General features: G+C 40.7%; 3 protein-coding genes across 3 annotated transcripts; 2 read left to right on the top strand and 1 right to left on the bottom strand.

Moving 5' to 3' along the window:
- Nucleotides 1–390: 390 nt before the first annotated feature.
- On the top strand, nucleotides 391–7,098 carry cry1b (cryptochrome circadian regulator 1b). Its single transcript, XM_080027134.1, has 11 exons — nucleotides 391–1,182; nucleotides 2,056–2,164; nucleotides 2,349–2,491; nucleotides 2,639–2,823; nucleotides 2,938–3,026; nucleotides 3,366–3,506; nucleotides 3,683–3,994; nucleotides 4,142–4,293; nucleotides 4,594–4,796; nucleotides 5,249–5,386; nucleotides 5,777–7,098. The coding sequence occupies exons 1-11, from the start codon at nucleotides 1,025–1,027 to the stop codon at nucleotides 5,857–5,859; spliced, it is 1,713 nt and encodes a 570-aa protein (XP_079883260.1). The 5' UTR covers nucleotides 391–1,024; the 3' UTR covers nucleotides 5,860–7,098.
- Nucleotides 7,099–7,683: 585 nt separating this feature from the next.
- LOC307250731 (dihydrofolate reductase) lies at nucleotides 7,684–11,885 on the top strand. Its single transcript, XM_080027901.1, has 6 exons — nucleotides 7,684–7,828; nucleotides 8,439–8,488; nucleotides 9,090–9,195; nucleotides 9,347–9,473; nucleotides 10,183–10,298; nucleotides 10,728–11,885. Exons 1-6 carry the CDS (start codon nucleotides 7,722–7,724, stop codon nucleotides 10,801–10,803), a joined length of 582 nt encoding a protein of 193 aa, XP_079884027.1. The 5' UTR covers nucleotides 7,684–7,721; the 3' UTR covers nucleotides 10,804–11,885.
- Nucleotides 11,886–14,081: 2,196 nt separating this feature from the next.
- Nucleotides 14,082–17,315, bottom strand: mterf2 (mitochondrial transcription termination factor 2). Its single transcript, XM_080027482.1, has 2 exons — nucleotides 17,192–17,315; nucleotides 14,082–16,097 (listed from the first exon to the last, which is right to left on the bottom strand). The coding sequence occupies exon 2, from the start codon at nucleotides 16,065–16,067 to the stop codon at nucleotides 14,940–14,942; it is 1,128 nt and encodes a 375-aa protein (XP_079883608.1). The 5' UTR covers nucleotides 16,068–16,097; nucleotides 17,192–17,315; the 3' UTR covers nucleotides 14,082–14,939.
- Nucleotides 17,316–20,945: the final 3,630 nt, after the last annotated feature.

Here is a 20,945-nt window from a genome sequence, read left to right as displayed (position 1 = left end):
AAGTGTCAATGTCTGCGGTGCGTTCTGTGCGACAAATCGAGCACACCTAATTCCAAAGGGCTCGCATGTGCTCATCCGGGTACTTCACTCTGCTATCTAGGCCACATTATATAACACAATCCAAATCCTCTTTGTTTAGCTGGTTTAAGGGCGTTTTCTCTATATCTGCTCTCCAAATGTGAACTATGACCAAAAGTTGTAAGAGAATACGACTGAACATAGACGTTTAGACAATTTTAAATAACTTTAGGGGGACATGTAAACGGGGGCAATAAGCACGTTACGTAAACGTGACAGGGGGAAAGTTGTATAACAGCCATGATAACAGCACATCCTGACATCTTCCAGACCAATCACAGCGCTCCTTTCCCTGACGTATTCCTGTGGGTGTTGATGTTGTTACCATACAGAGACGACGTCTTGCTCTGTCAACTAGTTCAGTCTACCAGGGCTTTTACAAAATATATACTATTTATTTTGAACGTGTTGGTAAGGTGGACTCTGCGTTACCTTTGCTGCATTGCATGTGGAAACGAGCCGGACATATCTGCGCATTTCTACTTTTCGTGAACTGCGTGTCTTGTGTAACACGGGCTTCACCAACGACATCGGTAACGAAAACAAGCCAATTTAAACATCGTTGCTGGCTCAAAACGTTATATTTCGTAAGTTATACTGCTTGAAATGTGGCCATTTCGTCTGTGCTGCTAATTGGGGTATTCGGCGTTTAAAACTGTGTCTGCTGCATTTACCTTCTGCACACACATGACGCCACCGCTTGTCAGGAGACTCAACTCTGTGGACAGATTTATGGAGCAAGGTTAGAGACAAGACAAACCTTTGTAACGCTTCCTAACGACTACAGTGACCGGACTAAAAAATACTACGATCCTGGATTTGACTGGACACTTGGCTATTTTTTCTACCAAAACTACACAAGTGGGTGTTTTTCTCTAGTTGTTTTGGGACCCCTCTCCTGCCTTCTGTTTGCCCCTATCGGAGTTAAGTAGAAAACGCAGATAAAATGGTGGTCAACACCATCCACTGGTTCCGAAAGGGACTGCGGCTGCACGACAACCCGTCTCTAAGGGACTCCATCCGAGGAGCAGACACCCTGCGCTGCATCTACATCCTGGACCCTTGGTTCGCAGGCTCCTCCAATGTGGGCATCAACAGGTGGAGGTAAGGGATTGGACTGGATGTTAGAACTTGCAAGATGTGATTGAGAGATTGGGAGTGTTAGTTGGGCAGAGGGCTTAACATAATAGCCCAGTGTATATATCACAACTTACTGGACTTCAAAAATCAAGTGAACCATAATTAAACTCCTTCTGATTATCTCCCACTTCCACTGATTTGACCACATGCCTGTCTGTAGAGAAATGCCATATTTTCATGTTACTGTAAATAACAGTTATCACTGTACTACTCTATTGTGGCCTCAAATCATTTCACTATAGGGTATTATATGTTTCCACTATATGTTTGTCTTTCAAATGTCAAAAAACTAGGATGCATCATTGAGCTCATTTTTACTTGACGTCATTGCAAATGAGGGTCACCCTTCAATTGATCTCTCAAGGATAAAAAAATAAATTCATAATGTAAGATTGCACGTAGTAACAATTTTTTAGCACTATTTGTTATGTGGCATTTTTCGGTAATTAAATACAGTAATTGTCTCTATTGTGTGTTTACAAATGTTTACAAGGGTTGTCGCCATGTGTATCCGCCCTGAATGGAGGGGTTAGGGAAGTGGGTCAGTGTGTTGTTGTTATGGTCATTATTTATTACATCACATCCTGACAGATTTGACCTATATTGTACACACATCAAACCCCCAATACACCCTCCGTAGTCAGCTACCGCACCTCATTTACTATGTACACACACTACATCCACATCGTTCAGATTTTATGACTTTATTTGCCGTTGGTATAATGCTCAGCCACTGGGACTTTGTTGAAACGATAGTAAGGGTAACTATGGTTTCTGGCAGGGGGTTGTCTCATCTCTATAATCAATTATTTGACCGTTCTGTCTGTTTCATTCCAGGTTTTTGTTGAGTTGTTTAGAGGACTTGGACGCCAGCCTACGCAAACTCAACTCCCGCTTGTTTGTCATACGGGGCCAACCTACAGATGTCTTCCCTCGTCTATTTAAGGTAGGAGAGACAGAAGTGAGCAAAGGAGGCACTGTTAAGCTTAGCCTTGCTGAAAAAAACCTTAAACTTAGTAGTAGTATTTTTATTTATACTTTTTTTTCATCTTTTACTTGCACAGATTTTACAGAATAAACAGCAGCTTACATGACTAAAAAGTGTGTGCGTCTCTTTCTTTCTTCCTCAGGAATGGCAGATCAACCGTTTGTCTTACGAGTATGACTCTGAGCCATTTGGCAAGGAACGTGATGCTGCCATCCAAAAGCTAGCCAGCGAGGCGAAGGTAGAAGTCAATGTGCAGACTTCACACACCCTCTACGATCTGGCCAAGTGAGTGTCCATAACGTTGTTGCTTAAACAGATTACATCCCATTGTAATGAGCCTGGTTGAAACCAAAATGGATTGTCACTGCCTGCTCTGGGTTTTGCGTGCCTGAAGATTTACGTCGATCCCGTTCACATTCTTCTGTCCTAAAGGATCGTAGAACTGAACGATGGACAGGCTCCTATCTCGTACAAGCGCTTCCAGGCCCTCATTGGCCAAATGGACGCTGTGGAGCTGCCTGCAGAGACCATCACACTCCAGGTTCTAGAAAAATGTGCCACACCCATCAGTCACGACCATGATGACAAGTTTGGGGTGCCCAGCCTGGAAGAGCTTGGTATGTTCATTTTTCTTTAGTTTGTGTCTGTTGTGTGAATTGATACACCAGTCGTGGTACTCACGCCACATTGAACCCTTTCTGAATCTTTCCTTGTTCTTTGTGCCCTTTCAGGTTTTGAGACGGAGGGCTTGACCACAGCAGTATGGCCAGGCGGAGAAACAGAAGCCCTCATGAGGCTAGAGCGGCATCTGGAGAGGAAGGTAAAAATGCATTTACTAAACAGTCCAAATGAGCCCAGATCTGGTAAATGTTTCATTGATTCATTTCATCATAACTAGAAAGCAAGAATTGATAGTCTGAGAACATTTTAGATTAATCAACAGAAACCCAATTAACCTCACCACATTTAAATCTAATGATTAAGACTAAACCACACTGTGACAAGATGCTATTTATTCTTCTCGCTCCATGTGATAAACTTCACCAGTTGTTGGCTACTACACCATTAACATTGTCATTGTTTTTTTTTAAAACTGTCATTTATTAAGCAGTCACAGTTGAATTATTTTGTAGAAACTGACTAGTTGTCTTTTTACCAGGCATGGGTGGCAAACTTTGAGCGTCCACGAATGAATGCCAACTCCCTGCTGGCCAGTCCCACGGGCCTCAGCCCCTACCTGCGCTTTGGATGTCTCTCCTGTCGGCTCTTCTACTTCAAACTTACTGATCTCTACAAGAAGGTAAGAATGACCATGGACCGGACATCAACAATACAAACACAATTAAGTCATGATTAAGTTTCACCTAGAAACTTTCTCTTAGCCATTTTTTCAATTACAATTCTAAAAGATTGGAGAAATGCTGGTTGTCATGTGATGGTAATCTTGTTCCCTTTTGTGTGCTCCCATCTCATCAGGTCAAAAAGAACAGCACCCCACCGCTTTCCTTGTATGGCCAGCTGTTGTGGAGGGAATTCTTCTACGCGACAGCCACCAACAACTCAAGCTTTGACAAGATGGAGGGAAACCCTGTGTGTGTGCAGATCCCTTGGGACCGAAACCCAGAGGCGCTGGCCAAGTGGGCCGAGGGACAGACGGGCTTCCCCTGGATCGACGCCATTATGACCCAGCTGAGGCAGGAGGGCTGGATCCATCATTTGGCGAGGCACGCTGTGGCCTGCTTCCTCACAAGAGGAGACCTCTGGATCAGCTGGGAGGAAGGCACCAAGGTGAGAATACTTCAATTATAACGCTCAAAATTGTCATCAGTCACCACAGTTGGAAAGGTAATTCAAAGAAAATGAATAAATTAAGGTCATTAGATGCTGTCCTGATGCCTCTAACTACCATGCATTGTCATTGTGTGTCATATACAGGTGTTTGAAGAGTTGCTCATAGATGCAGACTGGAGTGTAAATGCTGGCAGCTGGATGTGGCTTTCCTGCAGTTCTTTTTTCCAGCAGTTTTTCCACTGCTACTGCCCTGTGGGATTTGGACGACGCACGGACCCCAATGGCGATTTCATACGGTAAGTCAGTACTTTCATCTGCATCACATGAATATAATTATCATCTGCAGATAAACACACCACCACACATTCTAGTGGGACACAAGTAAGTGATCATTGAGAGGGATTATTTTGTATGACGCTATACCCTTTGTATTATTAAGAGCTGAAAATTATCAAATCTATTATGGCACATGTGTGTTACATCTCAGAAAAGGTTCTCAAAAATGTATGTTGTGCTACATTAGTCTATTTTACCTTATGTCCACACACTTTCTGTGTTCCACATATGTCTTTATCCTTTTTATTCTCTGCTCCTAGGCGTTATTTGCCCAAATTGAAGGGCTTTCCAGCCAAATACATCTATGATCCTTGGAATGCCCCAATGGAGGTGCAAAAGGCAGCCAAGTGCATCATAGGAGTCCACTACCCCAAGCCCATGGTGAACCACGCTGAGGCCAGCCGCGTCAACATAGAGAGGATGAAGCAAATTTACCAGCAACTTTCAAGCTACAGAGGACTGGGTAGGGACATGACCCAGATACTGATTACATCAAACTCACACATATTCATGCCATCATTTTTATTTATTTCTTTTACATTTGGAATGCTACCTGTTTATATACAGATAAAAAAAGTTCTCAGATGAATTATGTTTAAAGTGGTTTTTTTTGCAATTAATATCCACGCACATCAACTTGTCAACTTGTCTCGGCCAAACCCCAGTGTTCTAGATTTTGGCATTGTGTTTCAGTATTTATACGCCCCTTTAGGCAATGCAGGGTTAAAGCATTGGTGTATAGTTAGTATCAGAGGACTCTTACACCTCAGACCAGAACGTTACAATTATTTTGGTCAATCGTCAGCCCGAAGTTCAAAAAATATTCCTTCGCTACAGATTGCTCCTGGGCTAAAGAACCATTTTTTTGTTTTGGGTAAATGTAAAATGTTTGGTTTGGCTTTCATTTCTCTGCAGGCATGTTGGCAGCAGTATCTGCCAATTCCAACAATGGTGCAAATGGCAGTAACATCAGAGGAGTTGGCACAGGGACAAGTCAATGTCCAGGAGGCTCCTTTGAAAACCCCTCCACACAGGAGGGAACGTATCAAACAGGTATGTAGGCTGGATGGTTAACATTGCCATTTGTTAACATTTTTTTGTTAAAGTACAGTTGCCTGAACACATATCTGCGTGAGATAGCACTAAGATAAGGAGCTAGAGTATGAAGTAGTTTTTAAAAGACTACCCCCTCATTTAACCTAACCCCACTAAATTGACCTCACTTATACGACTCTAAATCTATAGATCTTGGGAATGATATACAATTGGCGGTATGCTTATGATCATTGACCCAATGATCAGATGTGATTTGAGATGTGTCTTAAGCTGAAGTGTATTTGAATATATAGCTTGACTGTTTAATTCTTGGTTTGAGAGTGTTTTTTTTTTATATCTAATTGACAATCTCTTGACACACTTTCTGTGTTTCATGTTTTAACACAGAACGAGGACGGTTCACACACAAGCGGCGCCATGAAGAGGCTCCACTCCAAAGCAGCTGTAAATCCTGGAAGCAGAGCACATAGTGTTCACTGCACAATGTACAATACAAAGGGTTCCTTAGTGGACCTGTATCATCTGGGTAGCATCCTCTTCAGCAGGACTCTCTGCTCACACACGGTGGTAACCGTAACAAACAACCATAGAAGAGACAATGGATTCAGCTGGAACTTTTTGTCTGCTGAATCGTCATCTTGTAATCTCAGAAGATGGACGGGACGGTAAACTGTTTACAAGTCTTGGTTTCCAGAAAGGTGTAATGACCAAGAAAGGTACAAACATGGAAGAGAAAGAGCCCTGTTAACAGAACAGTAACATTGATCTACAGAGACTTCACATCAGGGTGCTGTGAAGCCATATGGTGTCTTCCAATACGTTGTGTGACTGTCCAAGTAAAGACTCTACTCATCATGTTGACCCACACCTTTGTTCCCCCCCTCATCAGACAGATCAGGACATGTATGAAATTGTGTCGGGAGGAAAAACGCCATCTTTCCATCAGTTATGCAGTCCGCCGGAAAAGTTAAAAGCATAGATAGTGAACTGAACATTTTGCTTATACATGACTGCTTTAGAGTCAACACCTTTTTTTAAATGTAAAAGGGTCTACATCTGAAATCTGATTCCCATCTGAGACTTTGGGAAGATTTGTTGAATAGAGCTGACACCCTGACCCACTAATAGAACTGACATAACATGACCCGGATAAAAGACAATTGCATCTTTCCGGCAAAACTAGCCCCGAAATTGTTCATATCAAGAATATGACGTTGCACTGTTGTGTGTGTGTACATAATGTGAAAATGTTCTTCCTAAAGATTTAGGACTGGAATGATGTTAAAAGCAAGACTGTCTGGTTTGACGATAAAACAGGCCTTCATACATTTTGTAAATATTTGTTTTTGATTTCCAACTTTTGTATATTATGTCATGGGGTGTCAACTCCTATTGTAAATATTGTGTTACCAAAATGCAAAAGTTCTACTGTGAATACATTTTGTTTCCCATGTAATCTTAAATCTCATTATTTTTGTAAAGAATGACCAAATTCCTACTATTGAAATGACAATAAAAGACAAGTCTTTTGTTGTATCCATGTGATTTATCTTTTTTTATATATATATATTTGCACTATATTGCCTGTAGGGTTGAATACTTTTATGAATTTCATTAATAAGTCATGTTGTGTTCAATTGTTCAAATGTTGCTCAATTTGGATCGATGTATAGAGACCGTGATAGAGATGTGTTTTGATCTCTAAGCTGTTTAAAAAATAAAACAGGAGAAAGTCCAGTGAGTTATGCTCCTTTTTATTGGCCCTGGACCTTTTATACTCTTACCATACAGATATTTCACTATGATTGTATAGTAGGAAAAATTCTCAACCTCTTTTGAACACTTGATCGGTGTTCATTTATTTAATTACCCACCTTATTGTTTATTGATTCTAAACTTCTAAAGTTAACCGAGTATTTTAAAGCCCTTTGTCAGGGGAACGCCTTCTCCAGGCTTCAGTCTATAGACTGTGTCTTGTAAGTCCTGACTCCTGACCGTAGCCTAGTTTGCAAACAGTTTGATGAAGTTGAAAACAGGCTTAACAGAAATATAATCAATTGTGTGTAATGGCCAAGGTAGGCTATGCCTCGTGGGCGATACACGTTGCATGCTGTGTGTGCACGCTCTGGGCTGCCTAAAGCCAGCAAATCAATTTTCGAGAATCGAGATGCCCTACTACAGTCGCTCCACCGTATCCAATAGCAGCCGCGGACCGGTGGGCGGTGATAGCTGGGCTGAGTTGTGGATAAATTGTCTCCAAACCATAGAGATTCGGTGCGTGTTGCAGATCCTGTGCCTCCTGTCTGGTCGCTGCGTTGACTGCCTGTCGGAGATGGAAACGAGTCGGGACAAAGTATCGAAGAAACCTGTTCGCCTCATAGTTGCAGCTTGCAATGGCATGGGGATCGGGAAAGATGGACACATGCCCTGGAATTTACCGTAAGAGGGGAAACCAATGGGATGAGGTCGCTTAAGTGCTTTCAACCAGCGTATTACTAAAGATGGTAACCTATTGGTATAGGCCTATATGAGATGTTGACTAAATGTGTTAATATTAGACTACCTGTAACCTATGTTTGAATACTAAAGAGCTACATGTGTGGAATATGACCTGTCAATCAATCAACCTTTAGTCATCAAACATAACATGGCTTTGTCTTATCCCTGTTTGTAGGCTATAGCTTTTGACTGACGTTTCCTCTAGCCTACCGCCTCCTTTGTAAAGTTAAGAGGAAAAGTTTGTAAAGCCATTGAAACAAGCTGAGAGAAAAGATTTCCTCAGTCAATACAAAAAATATAGCCTATCAGAAAGCCCTAAGCGATGTGTGAGTAATGCTTACTTTGTTGGATCAAAGAAGAATGACATGCTATGTAGTGACTAGTCTAGTGGTGGATGGTACAATGAAAAAAGGAGCAGTAAAAAGCAAGTGTGTATTTCTAAGTGACAAATTACAAAATAATATTTTGTAATAATAGTTAATATCCTGGTGATTATGAAACTGATCAGAACAGAAACTTAACTTAATGTTGAATATTGTGACTCTTACAGATCGGAGTTCCAGTACTTTCTGGACACTATCACGAGGGTGTCAAGACCAGGTATCCTTTCAAATAAATTTTATTGCAACAACAACTTGATACAATTGTAGAGAATCGTTATAAAATCAGGGAATAGCTGGTTGAAGTGAATATGACACTGCCATATTGGTCAGCTTGACAGTGAGGTTGGTCAATGATGATATTTAATCGCAGAGAAATCTGTCAACAATCAAACGTGTTCCCTTGTAGCTTATACCAATGCAGATATCACTTTAATATTACTGTGTCATTACCAATCAATGAGTAGAACTGATACATGGCAATATTGGATTTACAAAAGGAAGTTCGGGTATCTAACTCCCTTAGCCATGAAGGGACATTTCTATATGGTTACTTCATCTTCAAACAAATGATAATTTCAGAAAATTTACTTCAGTATCTAATCAATATAAAAAAATGACATATAGCCTACTGTGATAGAGGACTTTATCTGTATCACCCACCCCTATTTTTCCCGCTTTGGTACTGCCACAAATCACTCCAAACTTTAAGCGTTTTGAAACCAAGTCTGTATTATGTGTGTCATAAGAAGATATATGAGAACCACAATGAATAAGATGTGGCTTATAGTTTCAAATGATTTTATTATTTCTATTTACAGGGAAAATGAACATGTTGATCTGGGGTAGAAAGAACTGGTTCTCCAATCCAGAAAATATGTTCCCACTGGCAAACACTCTGAGTGTGGTGCTGTCTAAGACATTGACGTGAGTGCTCTCTCTATCTCTCTCTCTGTATCACACTCAAAAATCTACATCAACAAGTGTAGCAAGATATTTGTGGTCATCCAGTTAATAAATCCTAGGGTTCCATTGTCATTTAGTAATTCCAATATACGGCACGTTTCTCCTCTCACAGCACCCCTCCGGATTGTGCCCACTTCTTGCGTTCAGACTTTGACAGTGCGGTCCGCTTGGCTGCGCAGCCCCCACTGGCTGATCTGATTGAGACCATCTGGGTTATTGGTGGGGTTCAGGTCTACAAGGTAATACTGGTGCAAGCACCTCATTGAAGCCTGCTGAAAGAAAAAAGGCAGAGAACATGAAAGGATAGTTTAAGGACCCTTTGACAAAAATGATTAGACATTCCAGTCTGTCCCAAGGCCCAGAAACCAACCAGTGTTCCCTCAACATGTGTTTAGGCCTCGCTTGCTGTTGTATCACCTGATCTGGGTGTGGTCTAAATTTCAATAAGCTGAAAATAATTCAGGAATAGGCCTTGATTTACATCCACCTAAATCTCCTTTTAGCATTCTTGCACCAGTTAGAGTGCAACCTCTATCTTTATGACTTGTATGCATACACATGGAATTGGCATCCGCCCAGAACTCCCAGCTCCGCCCAACTTCAAGCAGGTTTAACCAGACAGAATAATTGAAAAACTTTTTTGTTTTTATGTGCGTGGCCTTTACAAGATCATGCGCTCTTCACATATGTACACACTAACTCAAACCATAAACAAGTGAAGCTAATGAAATAGCTACAGCTTGTTGTTCAGTGTCAATTTAACCTAACAATGATCTCACATTTGCAGGGTTGGTAAACTGTTGAATTGTCAGTGCCATGATATGTAGCCAACATTATGCTGCTAAGTTGTCTTGTGCAGTTTAGATTTATTTTGTTTTAACTATCTGCTGAATTACACACTGAACAACCAGTTTACCTGAATCCCTGCTGCTTCTTGTTTGTGATTAGGAAGGGTTGGAGCACGTGTGGTGTGACTTGGTTTACCTGACAGACGTCATGGCAGACTTTGACTGTGACGTTTTCTTCCCGGAGTTTGACAGAGGAATCTTTAAACTACAAGAAAGGTACAAGTTTATCTCATCCTCTGCTCATTAAAGTGCGGGGTATTTTGAGCGGCCATGTCTTATGCTTTAAACACCGGAATACAGTCAAAACCAGTTGCCAAACCAAGCCTTTCCATTTGAAACAAAGCAATCTTTGCCTTTTTGTTTCAAAGCAAACATCAGCACTACAGTATGCATGGGACTGTATCGTCATTGACTTAAATAGTGTCTAAACACTCAAAAGGATTTGCTGACATCACCATGACTAGTTGCTGTGACATCATTTTGAAGAGCAATGTTCAATTGCACTGAATTTGAATGGGAAATTAGTAAATGTTTTTATGTAAATGTCTATCACTACAGTTTTCATCCAGTATGTCAAGTTAATTCTTATATTTAACTGCCTTTCAATGAACTCACAAAAACTTTTCTCTTTTGTATCCAAACAAGTTTTGCTGGCGTACCGAGTGGAATTCAAGAGGAGAACGGAATTAAGTATAAATGCCAAGTATTCAAGAGAGATTGAAGACAAGTAATAGAGGGAATCGAGAAATGTTGTCAACGCTCTTTATATATAATAGTCACTGAGTTTTTCCGCTCAGCTTTAAAAACGACTTTATATTTATACTTATGAATATGTCCATGGAAGACTTGAAACACTGTTCACTTTAACAGCGCCCCAGTTTGTCTACCAGGTTCTTCTGTGTATTTGCTGTCAGAATTGTTTCCCACCATCGCTGCTGCTTGATGGGATATACTGATCACTTTTTTTCCAACATTGTATTTATTGATTTTTAACATTTTGCACATACAAAGTCTTACACATTAATCAGCAGGTTTGTACCCTATATTAGCACCAAGGTGTAGGACATAACAAAAAAGATATAAGAGAAAAAAATATATATATATCCAGTATATATCACAAGTACAACAAGATTTAAATAAAGAAAATAAAAATAACGTGAGACCCCTCAATTCAGGCGTCTAACAAACAAAACCAAAAGTATATAACAGACAAACAATAAGTCCTGTAGTATTTCTAATGTTGCGGTCGGGGAATACAAGTAAAATCACATTACAAACTAGTATTCATCATATAGTCACGTGAGCGTTGCAGAGGGCAATTTATTCATCCCCAGGTTCTTCTATCATATGTGCTATGTCTCTCCTCTCCAGAAAACTTATAAACGGACCCCATGTGTTATTAAAGAGTGACTCCTTGCCCTTAATAATGTATGTAATTTTTTCTAAGGGCAGAGTATACTGATCACTTTTAGTATAAGAACCCATTCCCTTGCAACCCCTCTGCCTGTCACCTCATCACTTGTCAGCGTCACCATTTCATCCTCCTCAGTAACTATCATGGCAGCTGCTCAGAAGAATATGCTCGTCTGTGTGTCAGTCAGCGACAGCACATGGCAGCACAGTAGATCCGGGCCTTTTCCAAGCCAACATGACACATTCCAGTTTAGAAGTGACAAGTGAAATATTCACCCGGACAGCTAGATAGATGTGGAGAAATGTTACATCTTGTAATACATTTATTCACAAAGGTTTTTTACTGTTTGGTTGTTCTTGTGTGTGAATTTAAGAGCTTATTAATGAAAATTCATCAAATGTACAATTTTAATAAGGAGGATTTTGTTTTTGGTATTTTAAATAAAATATTCCTCCTCCACTTGGTTGCAAGTGCTTCTTTTTGCCACTAGATGGAAGCAGTTTAATGTTAAAATCTACATTTATGCCGTCAACACATCCACAGGCACTTGTTACTTACATTGGAGCGTAAACTGCCTCGGAAAGCTCTCTATTCATTGGGTAGTGGTTTCATGTTCTTGTGATAATAATGTAATACAAACCTAATGGTCACAGCAGCTGTTTTGCAGAATCAATTAAAAGGATTTAAAGACAAACAGGAAAAGGGATATGTAACAAGAAAAAAAACACATTCACAAGGAGGGCAGGAATATTTAATCCTCAATAAGAAATTGTACTTTGCGCATTGAACTTGTGGTCTACAAATCAACTGACAATGTAAATGGATCAAGTGAAAACACTGCAGCTTCCTTTTTAAAGTAATCTCTCACTTGAACTTTCATGGAATTCTCCTTCCCCTCAGGTCAGATAGACAACAATCGTCTGAGAACCTCATCCGGTGGGCATGCTCTCAAATCTGAACCCATTGTAGAGGCATGGCACTGCATCCCATTTCTGCAAAATCACCAGCCACTGTTTGATTACCAACATCAGCCATTTAAAGTCAAACCATGGCGCCTCTAGCCATCAGTCTTATTATTAGTGACACTTAAGTGTTTTTACTTTGGTGACAATGGGCTATTAATCCCTGTTTTAGATGTCAAAAGGAAGCAGTATTCTGAGTTTCAAGGACAAGTATCGTTGTGAATGAATAAATGAAGGCTTTAAACGACAAAGTGACAGATGCAACCCTCAATATAGAAAGTTATGTACCTTTGTGCATCTAGAATCCATCAATGTCACATTTATGTGTATAGTTCATCTGTGTTCTTCATTCGAATGCAGGTAGGAGTCATTTTTTGAGAGACAAACAATAACAGAAAACAGACTTTATGTTGAAGTTTGGAAGAGAAAGATTGAGCCGAGTGTACACTGGAGGTATCCCAGTCTAGAAACAGAAGAGCAACAACAATAGAAAAGAAATATGTTTTTAAGGCTTGAAAATAGTATGTTGTGAAACCAAATGGGAATGTTTAAGTATATTGTAAATTTCCTTTGTGGTGAACACCAGATTATTTTTTAGTCGTAAAGGAAAGTTTAGTTCACAAACACAGTTTATTTTCCACTACATTATCTCTGTTTGATGTTTATCCTCCTAAAAAAAGACAAACCCAGGACCTGAGCCTCCGACTTTAAATAAGGAACATTTACTGCAGCAGTGGTCGTCCATGCTCTGGGTTCAAATGGAAAATCATAGCATTTAATTGCAGATGTCATCTGTTCCTGGCGAGGTACCACCACCCATAAAATAAATATGTTAAGCGTGGCTAATATCAACCCAGTGTCATGTTTTGAAATGAAACCAGACAATTTATACTCCCTCTTATTAACCTCTTTGGCTTGTCAGTGTAACTCAAGACCATTGGGCGGGAGGACGTGGCAGAGGACAGGAGCACCTTGGGGTGAAAAATGGAGGTGACTTGCATTTCACACACCTGAGGCCTAGTCTCATCCGCCTGGCCCTGATACATCCGGATTAACACCGGGTCCTTTTTAACTCATCACCACCGAAAGATACAATATTGGAACATGACGAATTAAAAGCAAAGGTCACTGATTAGTAGCAGTGTACTCACTGTGCTATTGCTGCCCCGCAGGTGGATGTCCATGTAGTGAATGGTTTGAAAATGAGCACTAGTCAAGCATCCATCTGCTGAGCTCAAATTCATTACCAGATGCACTCACTTTCCCCATCATCTGCCCAGTGGCCATCGCCATGACGACGGAGCCATGCTGAGTGATTCTGGCAACAGCAGATGGGAAGTGGAAGTTGTTAATGTATAAGATATATTAGATTAATTCTATGTGCTGTGTACTATGTTTTATGTAGTGACGTACCTGGAAATAAAACAAACTCTGATTCTGACGAGGCAGGAATTAATGGGAAATCTATTTTGCATAATTGCCTTGACTTGAATCTCAAATGCTGTTTAAATAAATACTGTAGAGTGTGTTCAAATAAACCACTTTCCAATCCAAATCAAAAGAATCTTCACGTTGCTTTCACTTCTTTTATTTCGCAGTGTGGGCGCATTAGAACTCCTTTGGAATGATAACAAAGCGACATTTCTGTGCTGAAATAGCTCATAATAAAGTGTCCCCATCTGTAAAGTAACAATAAAAAAAAATCAGAGACACAGTTAGATTTCCTCCCCGAGGGGAACAGTTGCGCTGCCAAGAACATTGTGTGAAAATGAAACAGTGGCACAGTCTGTAAATAAAATGGTTTTAAGAGCCTCGTTTGTCCTCGGTTACACCGCGTAATTCATTTGATGGACGAGTCAGCGCTGTCTGTCCTTTGCGCACTTATGCCGCAAGGTGTTTCTATGTGGAGTCATTGCAATGAGGTAACTTGTAAATAAGGTTTAATAAATGTATTTGGAAAGGAACTCAATCTTTGCTAATATACTATTAGCTCATCGTGATGCCATTGCATTTGTCTCCCTGTCTGATATCACTCTGGGAATATGTCACATAACCATTAACCATCCTCATCTCTTACAACATCAATTCCACTGCAGTAAAAAGTGTGCTAATTTTCGTGTGTAATTCTACCAGACTCACAGGTGTTCCCTTTGGTCTGAACTTCTACTAAGTGTTACATTGAATATGATACATTTCATGCATTTTGTTTCAACATTCCGGCACTTGAGAAAGGGAGTCAAAACTAATTCTATTCACTGTAACTTTTCCTGCGGAATATGAGCCATGCATCTTCACCGTCAAGTTCAACTGGCATTATTGTAATTTGTCCAGATAAACTACAGGGGTAAACATCTGATAATAATGCAGTGTGTGCACCTTTAGACTCAATGTGATACTGACATTATATAAATAATCACAAGAACAATAGGCATCCAGTCTTAGCTTTAATTCACTTGCATGAGTCCATCCATACAGCCTCTGTCAGTCGTCTGTTCTTAAAGGGGCCACGGGGTTAAAAAGTGGTCTCTCTCTGCGTAGCTGCAGTTTCCCTTGGCTCGTCTCAAAGTCTTTCTTGGTTCCATTAAGGACGTCCAGGCTACCTGTCCTTATGTCGTAACCGCGCGCCCTCAGTAGCTCCAAGCGGTAGTTCACTATCTGCGTGGTCAGCTCCAACACGGTGGGAGTCTCTATGATTTGAGAGACGCTGATGCCGGCGGCGAGTAGGCCCGTGATGCGCTCAGACAGGGTAGCCTCTGGGTAGTAGAGCAGAGCTGGGCACTTGAGGACCATGTCGCGCAGCTCTCCCTCGGAGCAGCCCATGGCCTTCTGGGAGAAGGCCAGGGTGCGGCGCATGCTGTCTGGGTTGAGCTCAGTGACAAAGCCCCTGAGTTTGGAGAGGAGGCGGAGGAGCTCCAACGTGCTGAAGCCCTTTTCACGCAGGAACAGCAGGTTCTCTCTCAGCACCTCGGGGGGCTTGAGGAGAACAAAGGGGTTCTGGGTCAGCAGCTTCTGAAGCCAGATCTTCATGTTGGCCTCCTCCCCGCCCAGCTCCGTGTAGGCCTGCTGCAGGGTGCTCACCATCACCTGGTTCTGCTCCACTGGCCGACTGAAGCTCTGGGGAGCGCTGGCCATGAGCTTGGTGATGATTCGCTTGTTGAGGTTCAAGCTCTGGAAGAAGGCAATGTTGTCCTGCTGGTTGTCATGGTGGCTGGAGGAGGTGAAGAATGACGCGGGGAAATTCTCAATGATAGCCACCAGATCCTTCTGGTTGGGACACACGGACATCCACAGCTCCCTCTGAGCCCGCATCTGCTCCGGATGACAGAGCACCGACTCGGGGTAAACCGTTAGGATCCTAGCAATGATGGAGCCCGAAGCCCCCATGTCCCTCAGCAGGTCAGCTACCTCCTTGGTGTAGGCAGGGCTCTGGTGCAGGACCCAGCCATTGAGTTTGCGGACCTTCTGGATGTCCACAGAGAGATCATACAGAGCCTCCACGGTCTGCTGGTTCTCTGCTGAGCTCAGTGTTGCACATGGCCTTAGGGTTAGAGGTAGAGATGTGACACGTTGGCACCGGAGGCACAGGGATTTTGAAATCAAACGCAACATTGATCCCTGCAAAGTCCTGAGGTCGATCCCCTAATGGAGTGAGAGAAGAAGGAACTGCAGTGGGTGACATCCAATCAGGCAGCTAACACAACTACTAAGCAAAACTACAAATGCACATAAAGTGTGTATTATGTAAATGAGTGGGTGTATTAACAATGAGTGATTAACATTTGCATGAATATACATCAAATTGGCAATACGTCTAACATTAGATAAGGAAATCGCTTAAAAATTATAATTGTTAATCTATTTATTCTAATTTTTTTTTTTCTCACATGTTCTATTAAAAAACGTAAACTAACTTAAACTAGCTTCAACTCTGAAAAGCAAAGGCATCTGGATAATGACTATGAGCAGACAGTCGCAGTGATGCTGAGTAGTAGTTTTAAGTAATCAAGCATTTGCACTAGTTGTGCTGATGCCTTGTAAGGCCAGTCTTCGCATGAACCGCAGCATCATTCTGGACAGGAGACAGGTGTTATATTCACAACACACAGTAGTGATACTACAGACATTTAATCATGACTCCTAATCCTTCTTTTGTTATTTTAAAAAAGGCTGTTTTTGTATGTAATAGTGATTATATCTACGCAAAGCAACTTGTAAATTAATCTTCAAGACACAGGGACTATCCTACCCCGTGGTTTATTTATCTTAGCCTTGACTTCATAACAAAAGCTCCTTAACAGAGGATAGGCCTACTCTAGTCTGCACAGCTGGGGTCAGATGTTTATAGGGGTGAGAGAAAAGCTGAAATATCATTCACAACTAGTGACTCTGGTGTAGGCAATCACAATCTGATAGCTCGATCAAAAGCATACCAACACACCTCAGTGTTTAACTTAACACGCCTAATTGAAAGACACGATAAGCCAAATAAATACATAATTTCAAAATAAAAGTCTTATTGAATGAACACCGGCTTTTTATTTGAAAAAAACATGCTAGGAATAGCTTGCTAGCTAGCTAAAAGAAACAACAGCAATACCGCTAAACCACTAAGGTGCTTTGTGTGATTTCACCTCTCGATTTACCTTGATTAATATCATTTACTTTTGACAGAGAGCTGTCACTATGTAAGGAGTAATCTAGTATAAAGAGATTTGCGTTGAGAAATGTGTTACCTTTAGCAGCGGTCAGAGGATGTGACGTTTTATTATGAAACTGTTTTCTTCTTCTACTGTTTGTCTATAGAGACAGTGCATAACGCGTCATAATCTGAGGCCACGCCCATCGTGGGGGAAAACAATTCACAGCGCCCCGTTCACTTTCTATTGAATGACACTCGTATTCGGCAAACAAACTTAATAAAAACGTAATACGACATGCCTTTCACAAATACACGTTACATACTCTAAAGCCACGACTCTTGTCTGTCTATACGAGCTGTTTTTGTGAAAATTGATTGAGTAATTTTCCATATCGAGACAAAACTCTTAACTAATGTATGCTTTATGCTAGGCTAATGTTAGCCTTCTGCTGTAGGCTAGCCAGGTCGGACGGGAAAAAACACCTCAATATCTAAAATTACTCAATCATTTTTCACAAAAACAGCTCGTATGGACAGACAAGAGTCGTGGCTTTAAAGAAAGTAACGTGTTTTTGTTAAATGGATGTTTGAATAAGTTTTAATTACGTGTGTTTGCAGAAGACGGGTCTCCTTCAATACAAAGTGAACGTAACGGTGTTCAACGGTTTCCCCCACGATGGGTCTGACCGGACAAAAACACCTCAATATTGAAAATTACTCAATTATTTTTCACAAAAACAGCTCGTATAGACAGACAAGAGTCGTGGCTTTAAAGAAAGTAACGTTTTTTCGTTAAATGGATGTTTGATTAAGTTTTAATTAAGTTTGTTTGCAGAAGACAGGTCTCCTTCAATACAAAGTGAACGGAACGCTGTTCAATGTTTTCCCCCACGATGGGCGTGGCCATGGGCGTGGCCTATTTCATGCACTGTCTCTATGTAGCGTGGTGTTGTGTTGTATGGCACAGCGTCACGCGGCGGCAGTGATGGGCACTGCACGAATTAGACCTGAGACATTCAATTAATCTTTTTTCTTGCAGAATGTCGAAAAGACAATGTAAATTTGTTATTTATTGTTTATGCTCACGTAGCCCCCAATTATTTACTCCTTTCAAAGCCCTGCTCTTTCATTGCAGGCCATATGTCCAGCAATTAAATCATTGTGTGAAAACAATTGTGTAGGCCTATCTCAGATAGCAGTTGGTGCGCAGCATAAGGGGCCCTGATGAGTTTAATCAGCGCAAGGCTGAATTGGACTGAACACACCGAGAGTTTTCTCGCAGTTGGTGCTTAATCATGATGCTTGATCACCAACTCTGCAAGCTGTTCCCTCAGCAGCACGGAAGCTGCATGCTACTGAATGGGTTGCTGGGTTCATTATAGTTTATGTACAAGTAAACACATGGTATGCGTTAAAGGAGAACAGGTTGCTGCTTTCCTGTTTTAATAATAATAATAATAATAATAATAATAATAATAATAATAATAATAATAATAATAATAATAATAATAATAATAATAATAATAATAATAATAATAATAATAGGCCTACATTTTATTTAAAGGCGCCTTTCACAACTCTCAAGGACACCGTACAATCAGAGAAATATACAATAAAATCAATTGAATTAAAAACAGTTAAAATAAAGTGGGCAATGGATGATTGTGATATGGTGAAATGGGAAGGGATGATCAGGAGGGGTATGCAAATTTGAAAAGGTGAGTTTTGAATTCATATTTGAACAGGTACATGTAGTGTTGCCGATGTCGGGGGGGTTTAATACCCGCTATGTTGACTTGAGTAAGCTGGTCATCTAAGTGCAATGATATTCTTGTTGTTAACACTTTGTGTCTCTAAGGCGATATAGCAACTGAGAAACAAACACAGGAAAGAGAGGCATGGATTTGTTATTGCACCCTCGCATGTGTTTCATGCGGATCAACTTCCTTTATGGTGGAAGCAGGTCTATAAAATAACATGTGGGCCTGCAGAGTAAACATTGTCATTGACTCTTCTTCTTTTGGCAGTCAGCCTGTTGACAGTTTCCATAGTGTCTATTAAATGATTGAACAAAGTCACGCAATAACTATCTATCATAACTTGCTACCATTCTGCTGTTGTTACTGCTTCAACTGAAATGACGAGCTGGGATTTATGTTTCTGTAGCAAAGGGATCAAATGTTAAAATAATAATAATAATAATTTAAGTTAGAGAAGCTGTTACCGGCAGAATAAAATGGACTGATATACAGTAGACAAAACAGGGGTGTAAAAAAAAGGGAAAAATAGCCAGGCAGTGTGACAAATGATCCGATCGCAGCACCATGTGTTGATCCCTCCCATCCATACTGGAGACATGAGATTGTCAAACCCCTCTGATAAAGGTCGAACTGGTGTATGATGTGTAACTTGTCCAGACTTGAAACATGGATTCAAATTTGCCACATACTTATTGTGACTTTGTTGTGTTTTCACGACACGCAAACGCTGTGGATGGTGAACCAAAATGAAAGAAGCGACTGCAAACAGGTCACAACATGGACAACATCTTCGAAAACACACACAGACGTTGCCACAAGCTTTATTGTTAAGTGGAGACGTAAAATATGCCTTATCACAAAGTTATGTTTGTTTGTGACACCTTTCCAAAATAAGATCCTGTTGTCCACTTATATATATTAGTCTAATAGCTACACAAAGTAGGTGCAACCCAACTCAACATCTCTCCTTCAGATAGGGATCTTTGGGCATTTCCCGACAGTACATTCATTTCTCAGACTTTTTAAAACCTGTTCCTCACATCCTCAAAAAGCAAACAGTTTAATTTCCCTACAATACCAAGGCCACCACCTAACCCAATTCCTGCATAGTTCGCTTAAAGGTGCTGTAAGCGGAATGGTTCTTTTAGCTAACTTCCTGTCAGTTACTGCAGTTAGCAGTCCCCTCGCTCGTCCCTACGTCACCACATTAATGCACTGCGGTCTTCAAGCAGCAAGTTATCCAGCATCATCTCAGATCCAAAAGTGTGATAAAACATGATAAAAACCATCAAAACAGACATTGGGAAGGATTTTTACCTGCTCTGCCATTGTAGGCGCAAACACATTCACCTATCTGTTGCTCTGGCGTGCACCGGCAGTGAGACCATGGAGTGTATATACTATACATGAGTGAGACGCGTGTCGGTTTGTAGCGTTCTCTCTTCTGATTGGATAAAAATTTCGGGATATTACAATAAGTTTATTTGCCGATTACATGCAAAGCGGCCGACTGAGAGATCGGCTTTATGAAACGCGCACATTATGAAAGTGATCACTGTATGAATAAAGCGATTTTACACTTATATTAACATAAATAAACCGCTTACTTCACCTTTAAGTAATGGGTATTTCCCTGTGAGCTTGACCTGTGTCACAAAAACACTACAGCCTCCTCTAATAAGAGCACAACAAGACAGTAGTTCTTGACAAGCAGACAACCCTGACATTTACACATATGCCATACAATTATAAAGTTGCCAGTTCAATTCCAGTCGGTTCAATTGTGTGTCCATTCCCCTCTCTCCCCCCATGTTTCCTCGTTGTACTTGAAATCTATCAAAAGAAAGCCCCAAAAAATAAAAATAAATGTTCAGCTAAAAATCATTGTCCTTGCTGCAGCGTAAACAATAATTGTTGATTTAAATCATATGCCCTTGGTTTAACAGTAGGCTAAATTTTTCCTATTGTGATTTCCTTGTTGTGCCGTGTATATGGGCATTTAACATTGGATGCAAAACCTGTGAGAAGTTTGGATTCAAAGTCAAGTTTTTATCTTTGGTGACAAATTAACTTATATTGGATAGTAGA

The sequence above is a fragment of the Ammodytes marinus genome (genome assembly GCF_949987685.1).
Source record: "Ammodytes marinus genome assembly, chromosome: 5".
NCBI classification, from domain to species: domain Eukaryota; kingdom Metazoa; phylum Chordata; class Actinopteri; order Uranoscopiformes; family Ammodytidae; genus Ammodytes; species Ammodytes marinus.
This window is presented reverse-complemented; position numbering and strand designations above follow the sequence as displayed.

What these genes read in the sequence shown, in the direction of transcription:
- cry1b (XM_080027134.1), top strand. Translation starts at nt 1,025, where the DNA reads ATGGTGGTCAACACCATCCACTGGTTCCGAAAGGGACTGCGGCTGCAC. An exon ending in GTGGGCATCAACAGGTGGAG is followed by an intron (nt 1,183 to 2,055) that starts GTAAGGGATTGG and finishes GTTTCATTCCAG; the next exon opens with GTTTTTGTTGAGTTGTTTAG. An exon ending in CCCAATGGCGATTTCATACG is followed by an intron (nt 4,294 to 4,593) that starts GTAAGTCAGTAC and finishes CTCTGCTCCTAG; the next exon opens with GCGTTATTTGCCCAAATTGA.
- LOC307250731 (XM_080027901.1), top strand. Translation starts at nt 7,722, where the DNA reads ATGGAAACGAGTCGGGACAAAGTATCGAAGAAACCTGTTCGCCTCATA. An exon ending in CACATGCCCTGGAATTTACC is followed by an intron (nt 7,829 to 8,438) that starts GTAAGAGGGGAA and finishes TGACTCTTACAG; the next exon opens with ATCGGAGTTCCAGTACTTTC. An exon ending in CACGAGGGTGTCAAGACCAG is followed by an intron (nt 8,489 to 9,089) that starts GTATCCTTTCAA and finishes TTCTATTTACAG; the next exon opens with GGAAAATGAACATGTTGATC.
- mterf2 (XM_080027482.1), bottom strand. Translation starts at nt 16,067, where the DNA reads ATGTTGCGTTTGATTTCAAAATCCCTGTGCCTCCGGTGCCAACGTGTC.